The sequence below is a fragment of the Ursus americanus genome, chromosome 35 (assembly GCF_024610735.1).
Source record: "Ursus americanus isolate L20-20 chromosome 35, mUrsAme1.1.p, whole genome shotgun sequence".
In the NCBI taxonomy this organism is placed as follows: Eukaryota; Metazoa; Chordata; class Mammalia; order Carnivora; family Ursidae; genus Ursus; species Ursus americanus.
Window position 1 is genome coordinate 2,223,980 of NC_142161.1, and position 20,534 is coordinate 2,244,513.

Here is a 20,534-nt window from a genome sequence, read left to right on the forward strand (position 1 = left end):
CCTCCCCACTTCGAGTTATTTCCATGTAGCATATTTTACCAAGTAGAATTATTGGATCAAAGAGTCAGAGCCATTTTATAGCCCTTGTTGTCTGGTGAGGCGCTATCGGGAGGCAAGGGTCACAAAACTCCCTTAAAAGACTGAAGAGGTGTGAAGAGGAATGGGATGTATTCTGAAGGGCTCCCAGTGACTGGGGAGCAGCGAACTGCTGCTGACGGAGACGTAGATTCTATTCTATACGGGGCAATTTGAGATATTTGGAGCTGCCAGAAAATGGCACAGGCTGTCTCCACAGGTAGTAGATTCCTCCTCTCTGGAAAAATTTAAGCATAATAAGAGAATACAAAAAATTGTTTTATAAGCTTTCCAGATTTGCAATCCGTGTGTTTTTCTAGCCCCATTCCTCTGCTCTGAAAACAAAGTTTGTTCAACAAACACTTATGAAGACATAACGTGTGCCAGGTATATCTAGAAACAGCCCGAACCCTCATTGGCAGCCTCCCAGCAGCGTCCTCCAGGGGCCAGGAATCTGGGAATTACAACAGCATGAAGTCATGCTTCCACCCTACCCCCAACTTCAGAACTGCTAAGCATGTGGGTTCAAATTTGTCTCCAGTTCCTTGACATCTCCTTTTCTGTGCTCATTGTCTGCTTCCAGGTCTCTGCCCATATTCCACCCATTCTTAAGACCCCTTATTCCAGAACTTTCTCTCGGTGCTGTGCATGCCTCCAAATGCTCCCAAGCCAAGCCTAGTACCTAAGTGATTGAGTCCAAGTAATTGTTATGTTGTCTTGTTTTTCTATTTCTGCCGAAAGATATTTGTATTTAAAATTAGGATTTTTTTTTTAAATGAGGAGTTTTCGTCCCCAGAGTATCAGTAACTGATGGAATATAGCAGTCCTAATTCCACTAATATAACTTCACTTTCTCACCATGAACATAATGGGTGTTTTTCTCTCTCTCTTTCTCTCTCTCTCTCTTCCAGGCAAGCAGCCTGATTTATTGAAGAAACCAGTTGCTTAACAATCTGTTGGTTTTGAGTTTTGTTTTTTTTTTAAAGTCACCTACCTAGTAAAATACGGTCTCAAAACTCCAAATTTGGCCAGGGAGGAAAAGCCCCTATTGAGGATGAAGACTCAACCATAGTCCCCGAATTTGACTTTCTCTTGGAGTGTGTTTTGCTGAATTTCTCTGCCAACACCACACTGGCCTCGGGGAAGTCCTGCTCCCCTTTCGCAGTTTCTCCAGAATGCAAGTCAGCAGAATGACCCACCCGGAGGCGGCACAGGGCAGAGGCAGGAGGGCACGGAGGAGAGACAGGGTTCCAGGTTCTGCACAGGGCAGAGGCAGGAGGGCACGGAGGAGAGGCAGGGTTCCAGGTTCTGCCCTCTCCACTTCGGTGGGAGGCCTTGAGCCTGAGCCTGGGCCATTGTGTCCTTAGTGACCTCCCTCCCTTCTGAGGCCTCAGTAAGACCAGCAAACATGGGAACACCAGCAAATACAATCACCAAAGGTCACTGTTCACTGTGTCAATGCAAACAGTGCAGAGAACCGACTGGTCTTGTAGTGTCAATGTGAATTTTTAAAAACGTTCTTTTGGTTCCCAGAAAATATATTCGGAGGGCTATCTTGGTGTTTAAAAATTTTTAAACGTATGTTCCCTATAGTAAAGATGCAATCAGAAGACCAGTTCTTCCGTAGCCTTTATGGGTTTTCAAAAATTGTATGTATGTATGTATATGTATGTATTTATTAAGTAATCTCTACCCCAGTGTGGGGCTTGAACTCACAACCCCGAGATCAGGAGTTGCATGCTCTACTGACTCAGCCAGCCAGGCACCGCTTTAAGCTTTTATGTTTAACTTACAAACAAGTACATTTTAATAATCACCTTAAAAGATTGTATTTGAGGGGCACCTGGGTGGCTCAGTGATTAAGCGTCTGCCTTCGGCTCAGGGCCTGATCCCAAGGTCCTGGGATCTAGCCCCACATAGGGCTTCCTGCTCCGCTGGGAGCCTGCTTCTTCCTCTCCCACTCCCCCTGCTTGTGTTCCCTCTCTCGCTGGCTGTTTCTCTCTCTCTGTCAAATACATAAATAAAATCTTAAAAAAAAAAGAGATTGTATTTGATGACTATTTGGTACTATTTATAATTAATAAGACAATATTTAATATTAAAATATATTTTATACTTTTGACATATTCCATGTCCTTATAAAGGAATTCAGTCATCTAACAAACCAGTAAGGCATTCCTGAATACCTAAAACACTAAACTCTAAACAATTTGTAAATATGGTGATTCAATTCTTGTTTCCTTCAATGTTCCTAAACTAATTGTATTTTATTATTTTTATTTTTATTTTTGTCCCAAAGCCCATTTTAAAGGAAAATTCTACTTCAAATTACACATTTAGGGTGTCTGGGTGGCTTAGCCAGTTAAGCATCTGCCTTCGGCTGAGATCATGATCCCAGGGGCCTGGGATCCAGCCCTGCGTGGAGCCCCGCATACATCGGGCTCCTGCTGCTTTGGGAGCCTGCTTCTCCTCTCCCTCTGCCCGCAGCTCCCCCTGCTTGTGCGCATGCCTCTCTGTCTCTGTCAAATAAATAAATAAAATCTTCAAGACAAAACAAATCACACATCTAAACCGATTACACATTTTATTTTTTGTAAGGTTTTATTTATTTATTAGAGAGAGAGGGAGAGGGAGCACGGGCTGGGGAAGGGGCAAAGGGAGAAGCAGACTCCCCCCTGAGCAAGGAGCTGGATGTGGGGCTCAATCCCAGGACCCCGGGATCATGACCTGAGCAGAAGGCAGACTCTTAACCGACTGAGCCACCCGGGTGCCCCACAATTACACATTTTAAATTAGAATTGTAAGGCCAATTAATTACTGTTAACAGATGAAAAAAATTTTTTAAATACTGCAAATACCTGGGTACCAAATATGCACAAATTTCTTAATACAAACATATTAATGCTATGTGTTTGATTGTTTTAAGTATTTCTATCCTTAATTTAAAAATTTCTGGATGTTAAAACAAACTTACCTACTAAGAGAGAACTGTGTCATCCCAGATGGCTGGGGAGCCCCTTTCCAAGTGACTTTTTGGAAACATGTTCTCAGTGGCCCAGCAGAGATTTTGTCCCAAGACTTTTGGGTGGCTCTTCTCAGGCCCCCGATGGCCCCACGGAGCCCTCTTCATGGCTGCTGGGTCATGGGCCCATTCCACAGTCCAAGGCCCCCTAGGTTCAAGTTACGCTTCATCTCATTCTTCAACCCACACACACGGAAGTCAGAAACGCCTACCCAGGTTGCTATACAACGTGGTTGGATGTAACTAATCTAGTGAAGGATTTATCCTATTCTGAATTCTTTCCACACTCTTTTCAGCTTTTGGGGCCACTACTGTTACAGATACTGAATGGTCCAATTGCTCCTAGTGTTGCCTGACTCTGGTTATAGCCCCGGGGGGGGGGGGGACCGCCGGAAACAAGTAACAGGAGGATTTGTATTTATCAGAGAATGGGTTTGCTTAGCTGGGATGAATGAAACCCTAGGGGAGGTGGGAGAAAACTGTTCTCGAGTCTATTTCACTGTACTCTCTCTACTTTCTCTATAACTGTACTTTCTGTTATCTTTGGATGGTGTTTCAAAGGTATTGTTTTTATTTGCCTCCTAAGCTAGATAACGAATCCTTGATTGCAGCACCTTAGGTGTGTTTGTCTAACTCCAAATCACAGCCCCTCCAAAGCCATCGTGTGTGTTGGGCACACGTTAGGAGCCCAGGATATTTGGATAAGAGAAAACCCAAGAACTTTTGCGCCCTCTTAAGGCAGTACCTGGGATAGATGGGAATTAACAGAAGCAAAGGAAGGGGGGGGGGGAATGAGTTCATACAGGTGTCTCTTAGACGAAGCTCTTGAGATTGGGTATGATGTTTCCACCAACCAAGACTGGGAGATCGCAGGAGGAGGGGCAAGTTTGGAAGCCAGGCAGATCGTGAGCTCAGTTCTGAGTGTTTTTTTCCTCAGATGCCTGCAGGACACGGAGGGGGCTGTAAGGGCAGGTAGAAATCGAGGCACTTGGGAGAGGGGGCATGGAGGTATGCCCTTGGGGGCAGGTAAGTGGCCGGTGAGGCCCTGGACGTGTATCAAGTTCCTCCAGAGAGTGCTGTTGCGAGAAGAAAAGAGAGCTAAGAATAGGCCCCTGAGGAACACCCCCATTTAAGGGCAGACGGAGGAAGTGGAGCTGCCCACGACACTGGGGAGATGCCCGAGGGGGAGGAGGGTGGTGTCTTTCTCTCACTTCCAGCACTCCAGTGGTCGGAGGCAGAGGGCTGGCTAGACAGCAACAACGAGGGGCCGAGCGTGGCGTCCGGGCCGCCTGGGTGCTGCGGGGGGAAGCTGTATTTGGGGTGGGCCGGTGTGGGTGTGGTAGGTCGCCGGGAGCTCTGCCTTCAGTCTCTTTCTCTAGAAAGCTGGGAGGAGGGCTGGGAGTCAGAATTGTCGGATTCTCTGCTTTCTCTGCCACTTCATGTTTCCCCAGACACCCTTGGCTTATTCTGAGCTCTCATCTGAGTAGGAGGGAAGGAGGCCGAGCTGGTGGAGGGAAGGAGAGCGGCCGCCTCACTGCTGAGTGTTCGTGCGTGTCGATGTGTGTCTGTGTGTGCTGTCCGCACACGTGCGCGCGTATGAATGTGTCCCTGTGCACGTGTACGTGTGGGTATGCCTCATGTTAGTATTTATGTGTGCGTATGTGTACGATATGCGTATGTTTTTCTCTGAGCGTCTCACAGGAACAGTATAGAAATTGAGAGGAAGCATCGAGACACTTTTACGCCAGTTTGATGGAGTGACTTTATGTTAATCGAATCTAATAATAAGACATTCGGCCTTGCGTTGTCTATATGGGTATGCTCTATTTCGTTTTTCTAGTTATTCACTTTATTGTATCTTATGAAAACGCTGGTCTGTGGCAGACTGCGCACAAAAGTGCTCCTTCCTCGTAGTTATCAGCTCTAGTTAGGACCAGATCAACATTCTGGGAGGGTCCTGATTCTGAAATTCCCAAGGGAGAGAGACTCACTTCAGAAATCCGAGGTTTCTGCTCTGGGTCATATCAAGGAGGCATGAGGACAGACAAAAGGGGGTCAGGCCTCCGATGTGACGGGCATCTGGGGGGGGGCAACCTGCTCTTCCTCCCCTTCCCTCCCCTAAGTGAGATAGGCTCACCAGGCCGTTCTCAAGTGGGTGGGAGACTGAGGCCGCTGTGCCTCCAAGCCAAGCCTTGCTCAAAGGGCTGCCCTCCCTCCTGCTTGCAGAAGGTGGAGCTGATGCCTGAGAGGTGAGACGGGGTTTCCAAGCCTCCATCCTTTCCCTGGGGTTGTCATGCACACTCAGTATGAAAGAACAGAGCCTTTTATTACAGCAAAACCAGACGCCTTGTCCAGTACAGGGAACCCAGGTAGATCTTCCTGCTTTTCTTCCTTAGATAATCGCCCCTGCCTGGATCCCTCTGAAGTGTCCAAACACAGCCCTCCCAAGGCCCTGACTTGGTTGGCACTTGTCATTTTATATTCCTTTTCTTTAAGAGGGTCTCCAAAATTATACACGCCTTAGGCCCCACAAAACCTGGATCCTTCCTTGCTGAGATCCTTAGTGCTTGACCCTGGAGGGGCCACACAGTGTCACACTCAGAAAGCAAGAGAAGCGACAGCGAAGGGCTAAAGAGAATGGCTCCTCTTTCCTCATCATTTGGAGCGTCCATAAACCCCCCTATGGAATTAAGAGTATGTGAAGTTGGGTGTGTGGGAGGAAAGTGGTATTTGCAAAGAGGGGAAGGATTAGTCAAGAACTCAGGGGTGGAAATTCAGCAGCGATGTCCGGAGGCTGCAGAGCTTGGAGTGGGGATGGGGGGGACACCTGGCTTTCGATAGTATTACCAAGTGCACGGGGACCCTTGATACCAGCTGGAACCGGGCCATCTTTCTGCTGTGGAGGGACATAGACCATGGTGTAGGGAGTGGCCAGCTGCTTCTCTTTGTACAGCAGTCTGGACACCTTGGCCAAGGTGGCAGTTCTCCTGGGCGTTCTTGCAGGCTACGGTGGGGGTCTGACAGGTGGCGGCCACATGGGAGAAGGATTCATGCAGGAAGGTGCCGGGGCCTTTACAGTGCGTTGTGGACTTGTTGACACTGCCCATCGCCGTGTTGCAACTCTGGGGCCTGGGCTGCATGTGCTGAGTCTCAAACCCCTGAGCTGAGGTCATGTGACTGGGCTTGGCCCTGACTGGGACCTCAGCCACCCACAGCCCCAGCAGCAGGGACTGCCGCAGAGGGCAGGAGCCCGCTCTGGCTGCTGCCCTCTCTTGTAGGGGAACAATGGCACAGAGGAACAGCACGACACCACGGGGGGAGACCTGCTCACCCCTCCAAGCATTTCATACCATAAGGCAATTACTGCAAGCTTCTATGGCCTCAGACATTAAGAACAGCACTGATGTTTTACGGTTCAGTCCCAGCGGATAACGTGCCCTTTTATGCCCCCCAATAAATACTTATATTGTTTACCCCTCATAAGAGTTTTATGAGGCAAGTATGATTACTTTTTTTAACATATGAGCAAACTGAGGCTCAGAAAAGTTAAAGAAATTGCCCATCACCACACAGCTGAAGAGTGATTTTAATCACAGGATTTTAATCAATGCCTCTCGGTTTCCAACACCCCTGTTCTTTCCACACTCCCAGGTTTCTTGTTTGAAACACTGGGAAGTCAGACCACAGGGGAAAGGAATCTCAGAAGAAAAATGGGCTAAAGGTCCACACTCCAGTCTCCCAGGCTAGTTCAGGTGTTCCTGAGTCAATATTAAGGTGGTGGGGTGAGGCTCATCCCTTTCTGTTCTGTGGCCTAGGTTCTCACTGAAACTAGAAAAACAGTCACTTCCGGTATGAGAATCCCTGCTCCAGCTGGCCAAGCAGCATGGCGCGTTGGGTTCTTTCTGTGGCAGACATTTCCCCTGTTGGAGAAAGTCTTGGCAGACTTTCTGGGAGCTGGGAGAGTCCTCAGACATATCCCAATCAACTCCCTATTGTACAGATGAAGGAGCTGCAGGTCGTGAAAGAGCGCGTGCCCTTCCCAAGGCCACCTGTGAATGGCAGAGCTGGGGCCAGGAGCTTTCTGACTTTCAACCCACCCGTTGGTGTGGTGCCAGGCTGAAAAGGGAGGGAGAAAGTGGTTCCCATAGAGGGAGAGCACGGTGTGTCTCTGTTTGTAGTCTCGGGCGGTGCATGAACATTGCCTTCAATAATTCTCTTCTGATCCTTGTGATAACATTTAGGAGGAAGTCTCCTATTGGAGCAAGGAGGTAAATTCTTTCTCCCCCTTTCCAATGGAGACCGCAGATCTCAGGCTGAGTCTTCAGCTGCAAATAGTATCTGGATAGAATTTTTAAAAATTGGATGACACGGGGGCTCCTGGCTGGCTCAGTCAGTGTACCATACGACTCTTGATCTTAGGGTTGTGAGTTCGAGACCCACATTGAGCGTAAGAATGACTTAAAAAAATATAACAATTAAAAAATAAAAGGGGTGCCTGGGTGGCTCAGCTGGTTAGGTGTCTGCGTTTGGCTCAGGTCAGGATCTCAGGGTCATGAGATCAAGCCCCACGTTGGGTGTAGAAATTGCATAAAATAAATGAGAAAATAAAATTTTTAAAAATTGAAAAAACCCAAAGGAAAAAAATATATATATATATTTTAAGATTTATTTATTTATTTTAGAGGTGGGGCAGAGAGAGTCCCAAGCAGACTCCATGCCCAGCGCAGAGCCCCACACGGGGCTCAATCTCACCACCGTGGATCATGACCTGAGCCAAAACCAAGAGTCAGATGCCCAACGGACCGCGCCACCCAGACGCCCCTACATATGTATTTAGTAAGTTATAATACCCGCAGTAAGGGGATATTGCTGCAATTGTCAAGGGACGAAGCAAATGGCTACAGTTGGGGCCCTTGCTCTCTGGGCTACAGCTGCTCAGGTCCCTGTGGCTGTTGGGCCCCACTCAGCATCTCCACCTCTGGGATTTGTGTGACTTCACTGCCATTGAGATAAAATGCTCCTTCAAGTGGCACAAATCCCTGAGTCTCCTAGCATCTGCATTGCCAGAGGGGAAACTGCTGGGATGTTTGTCCCTCTGCCCCTGGGGTGGGGCCTGGGTCACCCACCCGGCTCCCCTTTTCCACAGCGGGGATCTCTTCACACGCTCCTCCCAACAAAGCTAGCGACACTGATTTTTGAGGCCAGGAGAACATTATCCAGCAAACAGTTGACTGGGGCCCCAGAGAGCAAATATATATATCTATTTATCCAGGAAGTCATTTCTCTTTTGCAGGCCCTCAGCCGAGCCTCTCCCAAGGGGTTGGGAGGATCACCAAGGGATTATTCATTAACAGTCGCAGACCCAGGCCTCTGGGCTCTGGAGTGAGGGCGGGGAGGGCGGCGGGAGCCGAGGGCTGGCATGAACATTCCGTGCTGACAAGATGGTTGACCACAGATTTGCAAGCTCTGAATCCAATTAAGTTGCAAACGTGCTTTCCCTCGGGTAGGTACAGAGCTTGCCGCCGGCTGACCCCACTCAGGCAGGCCGAGGAAAGGGTTCCTTTGATTATGTGTTTGGTCCTAGTCATTCCTCATGGCCCTTCCCACGGCCACAGTCTCAGGGCCCTTTTACCCATTAAGCACCAGATGCTCAGTGCCTAGGGTTTGGGAGGTTTTCAAGGGCCCAGGCGATGGGAGCCCGGGAAGAAAACTATATTGGCTCCGATACAGGAACAGTCAACTTCAAAATCAACTGTAAAATATGTAATAAAGTTAACTTCACTTATTTTGAAATCTGGCACTCATAAAAAGTTTATTACATTGTAGAACAATCTTAGGTTAGATTTTCTCATTTTATGGGAATTCTCAAGTACTGCAACTGGAAAAGGAGCGATACCAATTACAAATTAGTTGTAATTTCAAAAGCAAAGCTTTACATATCATTTCAGATACATTTCTGCAAGAATGATACTGAATGAGGAACATGTATATTAAACATATTCGCTGTGATGAAGTGTTAAGGGGTCTAGCAGGGCATGGTGGTACTAAACACGAGCCTGCTTATGGGTCCAGCTGGCCCAGGCTGCACCGCAGCAATGGAAGGAAAGGATACCACTAGCCACGGTTTCGTGAAGGGCTGCTTGGCAGTGATAGGTACTTTGTTAAGAATTACAGCTATCATTTTAGAAAGTATTTACTGGGGCACCTGGGTGGTTCAGTCAGTTAAGTGTCTGACTCTTGATTTCAGCTCAGGTCATTATCTTGGGGTCCTGGGATGAGCCCTGCATAGGGCTCCGCGCTCAGTGGGGAGTGTGCTTGAGATTCTCTCTCCCTCTCTGTCCCTTCCCCTACTCATGAGTGTGTGGGCGCTCTTTCTCTCAAATAAATAAATCTTTTTATTTTTTAAAAATTTATTTATTTGTTTGAGAGAGACAGAGCGTGCACACAAGTGGGGTGAGGGGCAGAGGCAGAGGGAGAAGCAGATTCCCTGCTGAGCCAGGAGCCCGATGCGGGGCTCCATCCTGGGACCCTGGGATCATGACCTGAGCCAAAGGCGCGTGCTTAACCGACTGAGCCACACAGGTGCCCCTCAAATAAATAAATCTTTAAAAAAGGTGTTTACTGGGGCACCTGGGTGGCGCAGTCGTTAAGCGTCTGCCTTCGGCTCAGGGCGTGATCCCGGCGTTCCGGGATGGAGCCCCACATCAGGCTCCTCCGCTATGAGCCTGCTTCTTTCTCTCCCACTCCCCCTGCTTGTGTTCCCTCTCTAGCTGGCTGGCTCTCTGTCAAATAAATAAAATCTTTAAAAAAAAAAAAAGGTGTTTACGATGTGCCAAGGCATTGTACTGTGTATATAACTTTATCTACAAAGCAATTATGTGGTCCATGTATTACCCCCATTTTACAGAAGAGGAAACAGGCTTGGAGAGGTTCAGGTTACAGATTTGGTAAGTGGGACTGAAAATGAGGTAGGTCTGGCTCCAGAGTTATGCTGTTGCTTTTTTTTTTTTTTTTTAAGATTTATTTAAGGCAGACGCTTAACCACTGTGCCACCCAGGCGCCCCATGGTGTTGCTTTCTGCCACACTGCTTTCCCGTTTATCGAAGTTGCCTTATGGGCTAAGAGTCACCTGGTGACCAAATTCTGTTCTATCAGACTGGTCTTCCTTTTGTCTCCTGGGCACGTTTTGCTCTTTTCTGCACTGTACTTGCGTTTTGTTTTGTTTCTTCCCTTCCCTGAGAGCCCTCACACGTGGGTGAACGCTCCTGTCGCGTCTACCCTAGGCTAGTCCCTCCTGACCTCACGCCCCTCAGCATTACTTCTGGTACCACTCATTTGGGTTCTTGATCGTGTGCCACCTTGTTTTGTTACTTGATGCTTACATGTGTGTCCAGTCTTCCCACCTAGATGGAGAACTCATGGGACAGAAATCGGGTCCTCTCGTGCTTCGCTGGCTCAGAGGGGACACTCATTGACTGTGTTGCCTCTCAGAATCCTCGTCGTTTGTAACGCCGGGATGAACAGTTGCAGAACTTGTAAAATGCCGCCTGGTACGAACACTCTAGGAAACAAGAAGAAACATCCAAGCCCTCGCGGCCAGACCAGAACGTATGAAGAGCCCCCACGGACCCTGAAGGTAGCTCAACAGAGGAAAAGCAGAGAATCAGCCACTATCCCCTAAAGACCAGTGTTTTCAGGATACCCGAGGAAGGGTGGATGAGGGTGCCAGCAAAGTCTGTCTGGGTCACTGGCACGAAGGACAGCAGCAGCAGGAGGCTAGAGGGCAGTCCTTGACCCACAAGTGCCACACACCGTCAGTATGGGTCCTCAGGCTTCCCTCTCCCAATGTCCTCCTGGTGGCGAGAGGCAGACTCTTCAGGAAGAAGGGGTTCTGGAGGAGGGGTGGTGAAGGAGGGGCCAAGGCCACTACGAATGACCAGGCGTGGCTAAGGGGATCATGGGGGGTGCAATTTCTCATCCTTTGCTTGGGTCCTGTGTGAGCTTGTTCAGAAGCGGTTCCCGGTCCCTCGGTGGAGGGCAATGGTGGGGTCCGTTCATGGAGCTTGTGTGCGAGGTTCCGCTGCGACTACTGAACTGGAAGCGACGTGCTCTGGTAAGTTTCTCGGGACGACAGGGTGTGAGAGGAACAGCTGTGCTGTTGCCCGGAGGCGCCGAGGTGGGGACGAGCTGGGATGCAGAAGGCTTGACATAGAATCCACCCAGAGGCAAGCCCAGGGACCGTAGAACAGCAGCCGCTGGAGGCAAGTGACTGCTGACAGTTGTGTCTCTGGGCTCCACATAGCTTTTCAGCTAACTTTCTGCCCAGCAGCTTGACGCCTCCATGGTGGGCCACCTGGAGCCAGGACAGGGGATGGGCAGGAGCACTTCCTCCTGACCGTGATCCCCGCCGTCCTGGCCTTTGACCGGCTCCGGCTGTGCAAACTTGCTGCAATGCTGATTCAAAACTGAGACTGTGATTGTGAATATTTAGTTCCCCAGGGATGTCCTGAGTATGTACAATGACATCCCTGCCCGCGCACGGGAACAGAGAAAGGAACAGAATAGCGCAAACCGAGTGAACGTCGAGGAAATTGAGTAGAGGCGGGCTCAGGCTGGAAAAGCCCCGAGGCGAACGAGAAGGGTGAGGAGACGGCAGGGCAGCGTCCTGCTCTTGAGCAGCTCCGGAGAACGACGAGCCTGTCGTGCTGGCTCGTCAGAATATCCTTCATCTGCTTGCTAGGATCCAGGATCTTGGCGATGAGTCAACCACCAGGGCTGGGGGAGCTGGGTTGGTCTCACACTGAGGCGGGGGTTTTGTCAGAAGCTTCCAACAGGGAATCTCTCCAGGAGAGATTCTCGTCCGAGGGGTCCTTGGCTCTGAAGGCCCATGGCCATGACGTATCTTGGATCCTGGTTTCTGAACTCTGAGCCTTAGAGTTGTTACAAGAAATTCATTGCCATACTCTTTCTAAAAAGCCTCACGCTTTGCCCAGTGCCTGACCCTGTCTCCCGCCAGGTCCATTTCCTCTTTACTGTGTACCTCCTCGGAGCCTCCTCGGGGAGCCCAGGCCCACCATGATCTTGCCTCAGCAGGTGGACTGTTTCCCTTTGTTCCTGACTATAGGCTCTGTCCTCAAGAAACAGAGCATGGAATCTCCAGCCCAAACAGACCTGAGGCTGGCGGCTCCCGTCACGTGCGTTTTGTGGTCTGTGACTTACTGCAAGCCTGTGAGCAGCATTCTGACCTCCCAGGGGTAATAAAAACGACATGGATAAAAATGATCATGGCTAATATTTACTGAGGGGTTCCTATGTTCCGGTCACTCTTCCAAATGCTCCATGTCTGTTTTCTTTCTTTCGCGCTCTCTCTCTCTCTCTCTTTTTTTTAGCATGTGAAGGACCTCCCTACTGCCCTTGTCCCATAACCAGCTTACCTTCCTCACCCAGTTCTTGAAAAGAAATACTGATTAGAGTCTCAGACCCATGGAGAGCAAGTTAAGGAAAACCCCATTAAGGCCAGTGTACTCCTACCTCTGACTGAATGCGGTGGGGGGGAGGGGGCATACAAAGACACAAGATAAATGTCTTCTTTCCCAATTTTCCCGAATTGTTTTGGGGGAAGAGGAAGTAATTGAAAACATTATTTTTACATAAAATAAAACTATATGATGGAATATATTGAAAAATTCAAATAAATTACAGGTTTGTTTTTTTGTTTTTTTTTTATAATTTAAACTGTTTTTGCTTTGAGGTAATCTCAAATTTTTATGTAAGTTTCAGAAAGAGTATACTGAGCTCCCCTATATGCTTCAACCAGATTCCCCAATTATTAACATTTCTGAACTGTTTGAGAATAGGTTACAGACATGAAGCTCCATTACCCCTTAATACTATGAGTGTCTCCTAATTACAAGTCTCCTTGCCACATCAGCCCAGCACAGACATCCAGACCAGCAAATTAGCATCGATCTATTATTACCCACAAATGAAATTTTAAGAAAACATATAAAACATCTACGCACATGGCTATTCTAAAAATATTAGTTAAGTGAAACAAGGAGGCTTCAGTGAAGGCCCATGCTTGCTGGGCACGACGTTAGGTGTTTTAATGAATTCTCTTCTGCCATTACCAGCTCTGTAGGGACAAGTCTGAGACACACCGCTCTGTGTCTAGTCGACCACGAAAGCACAGCCCTGGATGCACCAAGTTGGCAGGTAAAGAACCGTGACCCTTACCAAAGATAAAACGTTTCAGGATGTCTCAGGCCCACCCAGAGGTCTGCCAATGTTTTCACCCTGACCCCAAATAGCAGATGGAAAGCGAAGACCTTTGTCCTTGCTGCGTGCCCTTATTCACGTCTCCAACAGCCAGTGGTACAGCCCAACGACATGCTTGACTGGTTTATAATCCAGTGCTTAGGTACTGTTTTGTTCCCATCTCACTGACACAACACGAACATTCAGGTGAAGGGGATGTGTTCCATGGGTGAGAGGCAGAGATGTAAACATGTCAGGATTATGGACACTGAACCCTCTTTTGAACGAACGTGCTTTTGTCTCAAGTCCGGGAATCTGCCTATCTGCAGATTGATTTGCCAGTCCATGGACAGTGAATTTGATCTTGGAAAATGTCTGAGATCCATCTGGGACAATTAATTAGGATGCCAGTTTGGAAATATCACTGGACTGGTTCAAGAAGCCTGAGTACTTACTTAACCTAGCCACGTGAGCTTAGACGAGGTGTTTAAGTCCTCTGGGTCTTATTTTTCTCATTTGCAAAGTGGGGAAAGCTGGACTAGGTGATCTTTGAGGTCAGTGGATACCACCTCCTGTAACCTTTTAATTTGAAGAATATCTGCCGAAAGCTTTGCAGGGGTGTAGATCTGCGTGGTGCTAAATGCCACAGGCCGAGCAGGGACTTGTACTCATTTGCACCAGGTCAGTTTATGCTTGAAATGTGTAAGCTCAACGAAGTTTCTATGTGAAGACCGTTGAAAGTGACAGCTATGATGCTTTCCCACTGCAAGCAGTCCACTGGAAGGCAGGGAAGGACCATGAGCCCTGGGCACTGGTGGCAGTTGTGAGTGATGGAAGACGAAGTAGGAAAGGGAGCTGTATCCGAGAGTGGGAAGAATTGAAGAGTCCATGATGGAGGCAAGGGCACAGTAAGCTCCCCTGGGACTGATTTCAATGTCAGGAGGGGAAGTTGGATTTTCACTAGAGCCCTCTTGCCATTAATTGCTGTGATTCTTGAACCCTTTGGAGAGGAGCTGGCATGGAGGAAAGCCTCAAAAGTTAGTGGCCCTAAATCCTCTGCCTTCTTTTTATATCTTTTTTTTAAAAAGATTTTATTTATTTATTCGACAGAGATAGAGACAGCCAGCGAGAGAGAGAACACAAGCAGGGGGAGTGGGAGAGGAAGAAGCAGGCTCATAGCGGAGGAGCCCGATGTGGGGCTCGATCCCGGAACGCCGGGATCACGCCCTGAGCCGAAGGCAGACGCTTAACTGCTGTGCCACCCAGGTGCCCCTCTTTTTATATCTTTTGATTCATGGAGGGTAGAGTTGGGGAAAAAAAACCAAACCCTTTAGTAGGCTTAACAGAAATACTCAATTTAACACCCCCCTTTTCTTCACTCCAATTGAAAGCATTGCCCCCTCCCCCACCCCACTCCAAATTATTTTACCTAGAGAGATAATGCATATTGTCCTTTTGGTCTGACCTTGAGCCTTACTTCATCCACTCTTGGCTAGGAGCTACATTTGGCAAAGGGAGCCTAAGGAGGAGTTTGGCCTCTGTTTAAATCCTTTGTTCTTCTGTCACGGAAGTCAGGCCTGTTCCATCCATCACAGGTTTGGCCAACCAACATTTGACACCACAGCAGTAAATATAAATGATAACACCTCTTGAACTTTTCCTACAGGCCAGCCACTGTACTAAGTGCTTTAAACATATCATCCCATTTAATCTACCTCATATTCCTATGAAGTAGGTTATCTTTATACAGACGAGGAAATTCCAATCTCCCTGTCAAGAAGATTTCCCACCATAATGTGTATTTCCTTTATGGGTAGACATCTTTCTTTACCTCCCGTCTTGGGAACTATGGGCTTCCTACAAGGCCCCATTAGTGATGTGTTCTCACGCTCCTGTGGCTTCATGGGTGCTCCCAGGCTGACTGCTTTGGAGTCCTGCACAGGTAAACATCCTGGCCAGAGCTGTACCTGCTCTTCCTTCTACCTTCCATGGTGGGATAGGGGTTGTGGAGACCTTTAAAAGAGAGAATCTAAAGTCTTCAAAGTCCTTTTGGCAGCTCAGTCACGCAGGAGCATAAGAATGGGCCAAGGCTCTCTCAGAGGAAAGGCTCCTTGGATGTCATTGCTATTGGTATGTTTTCTGCTGCCGTAGCCCTGGGGTTACCCCCTGAGCCATGGATACTATGAAGACGGCCATTGATATGATGAATCAATGTGTGGAGAAGGGTCCTCATCTCAAGGGCATTTCCTCTTCCCACATTCTGCCCTTGAAATCAGGACGCTTCTCCTCATGTTAATTCAGTTGGCCTTCTTCATAGTGTCTATGGGTCCTTTACTTCAGGGTATGGAGACTTTGGGAAACCAGGGTCATGTAAAAGCATCTCCTACCTAATGTACCTCAGTTCTCAGTTATAGGAAAGTGAGTGAGCTCTAGAACCAGTTCTTGGGTTACTTTCTTTCTTTCTTTTTTTTAAAGATTTTATTTATTTATTTGACAGAGAGAGACAGCCAGCGAGACAGGGAACACAAGCAGGAGGGGAGTGGGAGAGGAAGAAGCAGGCTCCCATCAGAGGAGCCGGATGTGGGGCTGGATCCCATAACGCCGGATCACGCCCTGAGCCGAAGGCAGACGCTTAACGACTGTGCTACCCAGGCGCCCCCTTGGGTTACTTTCTTTACTGAACTCCATTTCTTTTCTTTCTTTCTTTTTTTAGAGAGAGAGTGCACATGGGTGAGCTGGTGGGGGGGGGGGCGCAGGAGGGGGAGAGAGAGAATCTTTTTTTTTTTTTAAGATTTTATTTATTTGACAGAGATAGAGACAGCCAGCGAGAGAGGGAACACAAGCAGGGGGAGTGGGAGAGGAAGAAGCAGGCTCCCAGCGGAGGAGCCGGATGTGGGGCTTGATCCCAGAATGCTGGGATCACGCCCTGAGCCGAAGGCAGACGCTTAACCGCTGTGCCACCCAGGCGCCCCAGGAGAGAGAGAATCTTAAGCAGGCTCCTTGCCCAGCGTGGAGCCCAGAGCCTGACATGGGGCTCCATCTCACGACCCTGAGATCATGACCTGAGCAGAAATCGAGAGTCAAACGCTTAACTGACCGAGCCACCCAGGCGCCTGTACTGGACTCCATCTCTGCTCCTTAGGTCCAGGTTGAAATAATTTTCTTTAAAGCCACCTATACAAAGCTGGGTAACATTTCCCCGCACACACTCCTCCCCTCTCCAAGCTCCCACCCCAGAAACAGTAGTGTTTAATAACTAGTCAGCCTCCTTTTCCCATCCTTCTAGTTTCAGGTAGGAATGTGTCATCACGCTTCAGTCAGCCTTGGTAATTGGCCCAAACCTGTTAATCGCTTTGGACCTCACCTTTGACCTCTGGAGAGCTGAATAACCAAATGCTTATTTCAACATTGTTCTTGGCATCTGTCAGCTTGGCTGTGATCAAGGTCATGTGAAGGAATGAGTGACTGTCAAGCCTAATCAGTTAAAGCGTCAGGAATGAGAACAAGGCAAGTCATTTGGATTCATTGTTAATACCTGGATCATTTTCAAATATTAGTGAGCACGCTAGGTGTAACTTGGGAGTGAAATTTTCCTTATGAACTTTTTTTAAATGTTGAAACTCTATCAGCCAGTAAAAGTATAAATGCACATTTATTATTTTAAGAAAAATGCTGTAGAGGGGCCTGGGTGGCTCAGTTGGTTAAGCATCTGCCTTTGGCTCAGGTCATGATCCTGGAGTCCCGGGATCAAGCCCCGTGTTGGGCTCCCTGCTCAGCGGGGAGCCTCCTTCTCCCTCTCCCTCTCACCCCGCTCGTGTTCTCTCTCCCTCTCACTCTGTCTCTCTCTCAAGTAAATAAATAAAATCTTTAAAAAGAAGAAAAAGAAAAATGCTGTAATAATGGTTGTCAAAGCTTATACTATATGCAAAACAATAAAGGATTTTCACATAAAGTAAGAAAATTAGTTGACAGTTAATATATAATAAGAGATAGTGTTTAGCTGGATAACTTTAAAAAGAACCTTATGTACTTTTTGAGCCAAAAGTATTTATAACAGTTTAATAAATAGTATAAGAACTATTAAATTCAAAACATAGTATAAGAGATAACAAGGTTATATCTTAATTCTATGATTCCCTGATATCATACTCATTACAGAATTGATATATTAGCATTTATCATGTTAAATAAAGTAATTCTTAAGAACTCTACATTCAGGAGGATCCTTTGTTGAGGCATAACTTACACACAGTCAAGTACACAAATCTTAAGTGTACAGCTCAATGGATTTTCACAAAGTAAGCACATCCAGACCAGGGAAACAGGTCTAGCTTGCCTCTGACCCTTCCCAGTTAGTGCTCCCCAAGATACCACTATTCTGAACTCCATCACCACAGATTACTTTTGAATTATGCTGAACTTTTATTTAATACTATGTAGGTCATGAATCTGTCAAGAAAAAATTTTATTTGGAAATTCCTCTCATTGGAGAGGATGCATTAAAGCATCATTTTAGCCACTTCATAATTTTGTGACGAGGAAGTCTTCGAAACCGTAATATCCATAAGAAGAAAATCAATATATATAATTTATATTTATATATGATAAATACCAATTTATACAATTTATGTTTACTTGAATATACAGAGTTGTGAAAAAAGAATAAAGGGAAAAAATCAATACCCCTAAGTATCTTGCTTTTCTATGCATCTCAGTCAAAGCCTTCTATTTAGAGTGACAAATGTAGAGTATACTGACTGTAGGAAATACAGATTTACACTCAGTCGTTCGGCATTTGGCTACAATGTGTATTTAGTACATCTGTACTTCCAAGACTCATAAACGTATTGACCCCACGTTCTGCTTGAATTGTTCAGTGTTCTGCTCTTCCTTCTGACCATCCCCTCCCTACCTTCTCTCCTCCTCTCAAACCACCCAGGCCGACTAGCGGGACTCTGCTCCCAGGCTTTGTCCTCTAGCCTGCTCATGAACGTCACTCGAGCAGTAGAAAGCCCTCAAGGAAAATGGAGTGGGGGATTTGCCTTCATCTGCCTGCTTGCCAAGGGGAATATGACTGGACTATTATTTGCTACGACCAGTGATCATCATTAAACGTCTACCAGTGCCGAGAGCGGATTGAGGCTACCTAAATATCATTTCCAAATCTTTCTGCCATCCTGTTGGGTAGGTGGGATTACTTCCATTTCACTGGAAACACAGCTGCAGGGAGGTTCCTTAGTTTGCTCGAGGTCACATAGCCAGGAAGACCGAGCCAACCAAGATTTACACCCAATTTTATCTGGCTCCAAAACGGACTCTGATTCTGGTAAGGAGTAAAGGAGCCCTGGCAGTGGCGGGGAGGGGCAGGAAGAGAACAGGAGCCCCGGTTGGGAAGGGAAGGTCTAACAAGGTAACTGGGCGGTGAAGTAGGGTGGGCATGGGGCATCGTGCAGTTTGTCTGGGACTGAAGTAAAGGAAAGAAAGAACGGGCTGGTGATGGTCAGGGCTGCGGGCAATGGGAGTGGGATGGGGCATGGGCACCATCATAACAGAGCCAAGGTGAAGCTGTAGCTTCTTCAGTTCTGCTCACTAGAGACGGAGCAATGGTGTCTGCAGCCCGGGGGGACAGGGAGATGGCATTTCCACATCTCAAACCCTCCGGCCTGGGCGGACTGCCAGAGTGGGGAGCCAGGGAAGCACCGAGGCAGGACAGATCATTATCAGAGGAAGGAAGCTCTGGCAGCTCCCACCAGCCTGTTTGTGACCAGCAGGCTCTGGGCCACGGAAGTCCCTTGAGGTCAAGGGAAATGTGATCCTGGAGCAGGGGGATGAAACTGGGACACTCCCCTGACCCTATGCCTCCAGGCCAAAGGGATCCAGCGGGAGCCAGACCCGGGGCCCAGGTCGGAAGAGCAGTGGGCTAGAGAAGGGGGAGGCCCGTTAGAGAGGCAGAGACAGAATGAATTAAGATCCCTGGAGCACCTCATAAACAGCTTTTGGCCGGAGAGCTAATGACCACGATTGCAGCGGGCACAGGGTAATTGGCTCCTCAGAGCACTCAGGGCACATTTCTTCATGCGTGAACTCTTACCTAGTTCTCTCCTCCCTGCAGAGGTCTCTCCTTTTTTGCCCAAGGGTCAAGTACCAAGTGAGCTTTATTTAGAATAAGGAGACCTAGGTTCAAGTCCAGATTCTTTTTTTATTTTTTTTAAGATTTTATTTATTTATTTGACAGAGACAGACAGCCAGCGCGAGAAGGAACACAAGCAGGGGGAGTGGGAGAGGAAGAAGCAGGCTCCCAGTGGAGGAGCCTGATGTGGGGCTTGAACCCAGAACGCTGGGATCACGCCCTGAGCCGAAGGCAGATGCTTAACCACTGCGCTACCCAGGCGCCCCCCCTTTTTTAAAAAAGATTTTATTTATTTATTTATTTGACAGAGAGAGAGACAGCCAGCGAGAGAGGGAACACAAGCAGGGGGAGTGGGAGAGGAAGAAGCAGGCTCCTAGCGGAGGAGCCTGATGTGGGGCTTGAACCCATAACGCCGGGATCACGCCCTGAGCCGAAGGCAGATGCTTAATGACTGTGCTACCCAGGCACCCCTCAAGTCCAGGTTCTGCTACTAACCAATTTGACTAATTACGCTTTCTGAAAGCTCCATTTCCTCCCCCGAAGAAGGCCTGTAATCGCTCTCGAGTCTAGCTCACCAAGAACTCATGGGGCTATACCATGAAAACCCTAAAATGCTATATCAATACGGAGGGGTACTTTGCTTTCTTTCTTTCCAGCCGCCTCTCTGCACACAGGTCGTGTCCCTACCTCGTTAGCTGGGGCAGATTCCTAGTTCAGGAACAGGAACAGTTCTGCCCATAAATCCCACACCCTCCTTGTCTTTTCATTTCCTCCTCTTGTCATGCTGCCGTGAAAAGACGGGGCAGGGGAGAGACGTACAGGGCACAGACCCGGGAACCCATCCTCCTAGCTTGCTCAGCCCCTCTCCTGGGGATAAGCTCCTGGAAAACAGTCACAGAAAGATGAAAGACCACCTCTTCTGGAGCTCAGCCCTCTCAGAAGAGGCTGAACCAGGAAGGGCCCGAAGACATGGGAGGAAGATAACCTGAGGAGTGGCCCAAAGGCCCAGAGAGGGAAGTCAGGCACAGCACAAGAGGGAGGAAGGCCGAA

General features: G+C 48.1%; 1 protein-coding gene across 1 annotated transcript; it reads right to left on the minus strand.

The window, feature by feature from the left end:
• Positions 1-5,617: 5,617 nt before the first annotated feature.
• On the minus strand, positions 5,618-12,174 carry LOC123783929 (ribonuclease 7-like). Its single transcript, XM_087858989.1, has 4 exons — positions 12,138-12,174; positions 10,800-10,886; positions 6,063-6,368; positions 5,618-5,670 (listed from the first exon to the last, which is right to left on the minus strand). The coding sequence occupies exons 1-4, from the start codon at positions 12,172-12,174 to the stop codon at positions 5,618-5,620; spliced, it is 483 nt and encodes a 160-aa protein (XP_087715115.1).
• Between the last annotated feature and the right edge of the window lie 8,360 nt (positions 12,175-20,534).

Bases quoted from the DNA above. Each gene is read 5' to 3' on its own strand.
- LOC123783929 (XM_087858989.1), bottom strand. From the start codon at position 12,174: ATGGTGGGCCTGGGCTCCCCGAGGAGGCTCCGAGGAG. The intron at 10,887-12,137 runs GTACACAGTAAA...TTGTGGGTCAAG, and splicing joins CCCGAGGAGGCTCCGAGGAG to GACTGCCCTCTAGCCTCCTG. The intron at 5,671-6,062 runs GTGTCCAGACTG...TGGCCCCTCCAG, and splicing joins GAACTGCCACCTTGGCCAAG to GGTCAAGCACTAAGGATCTC.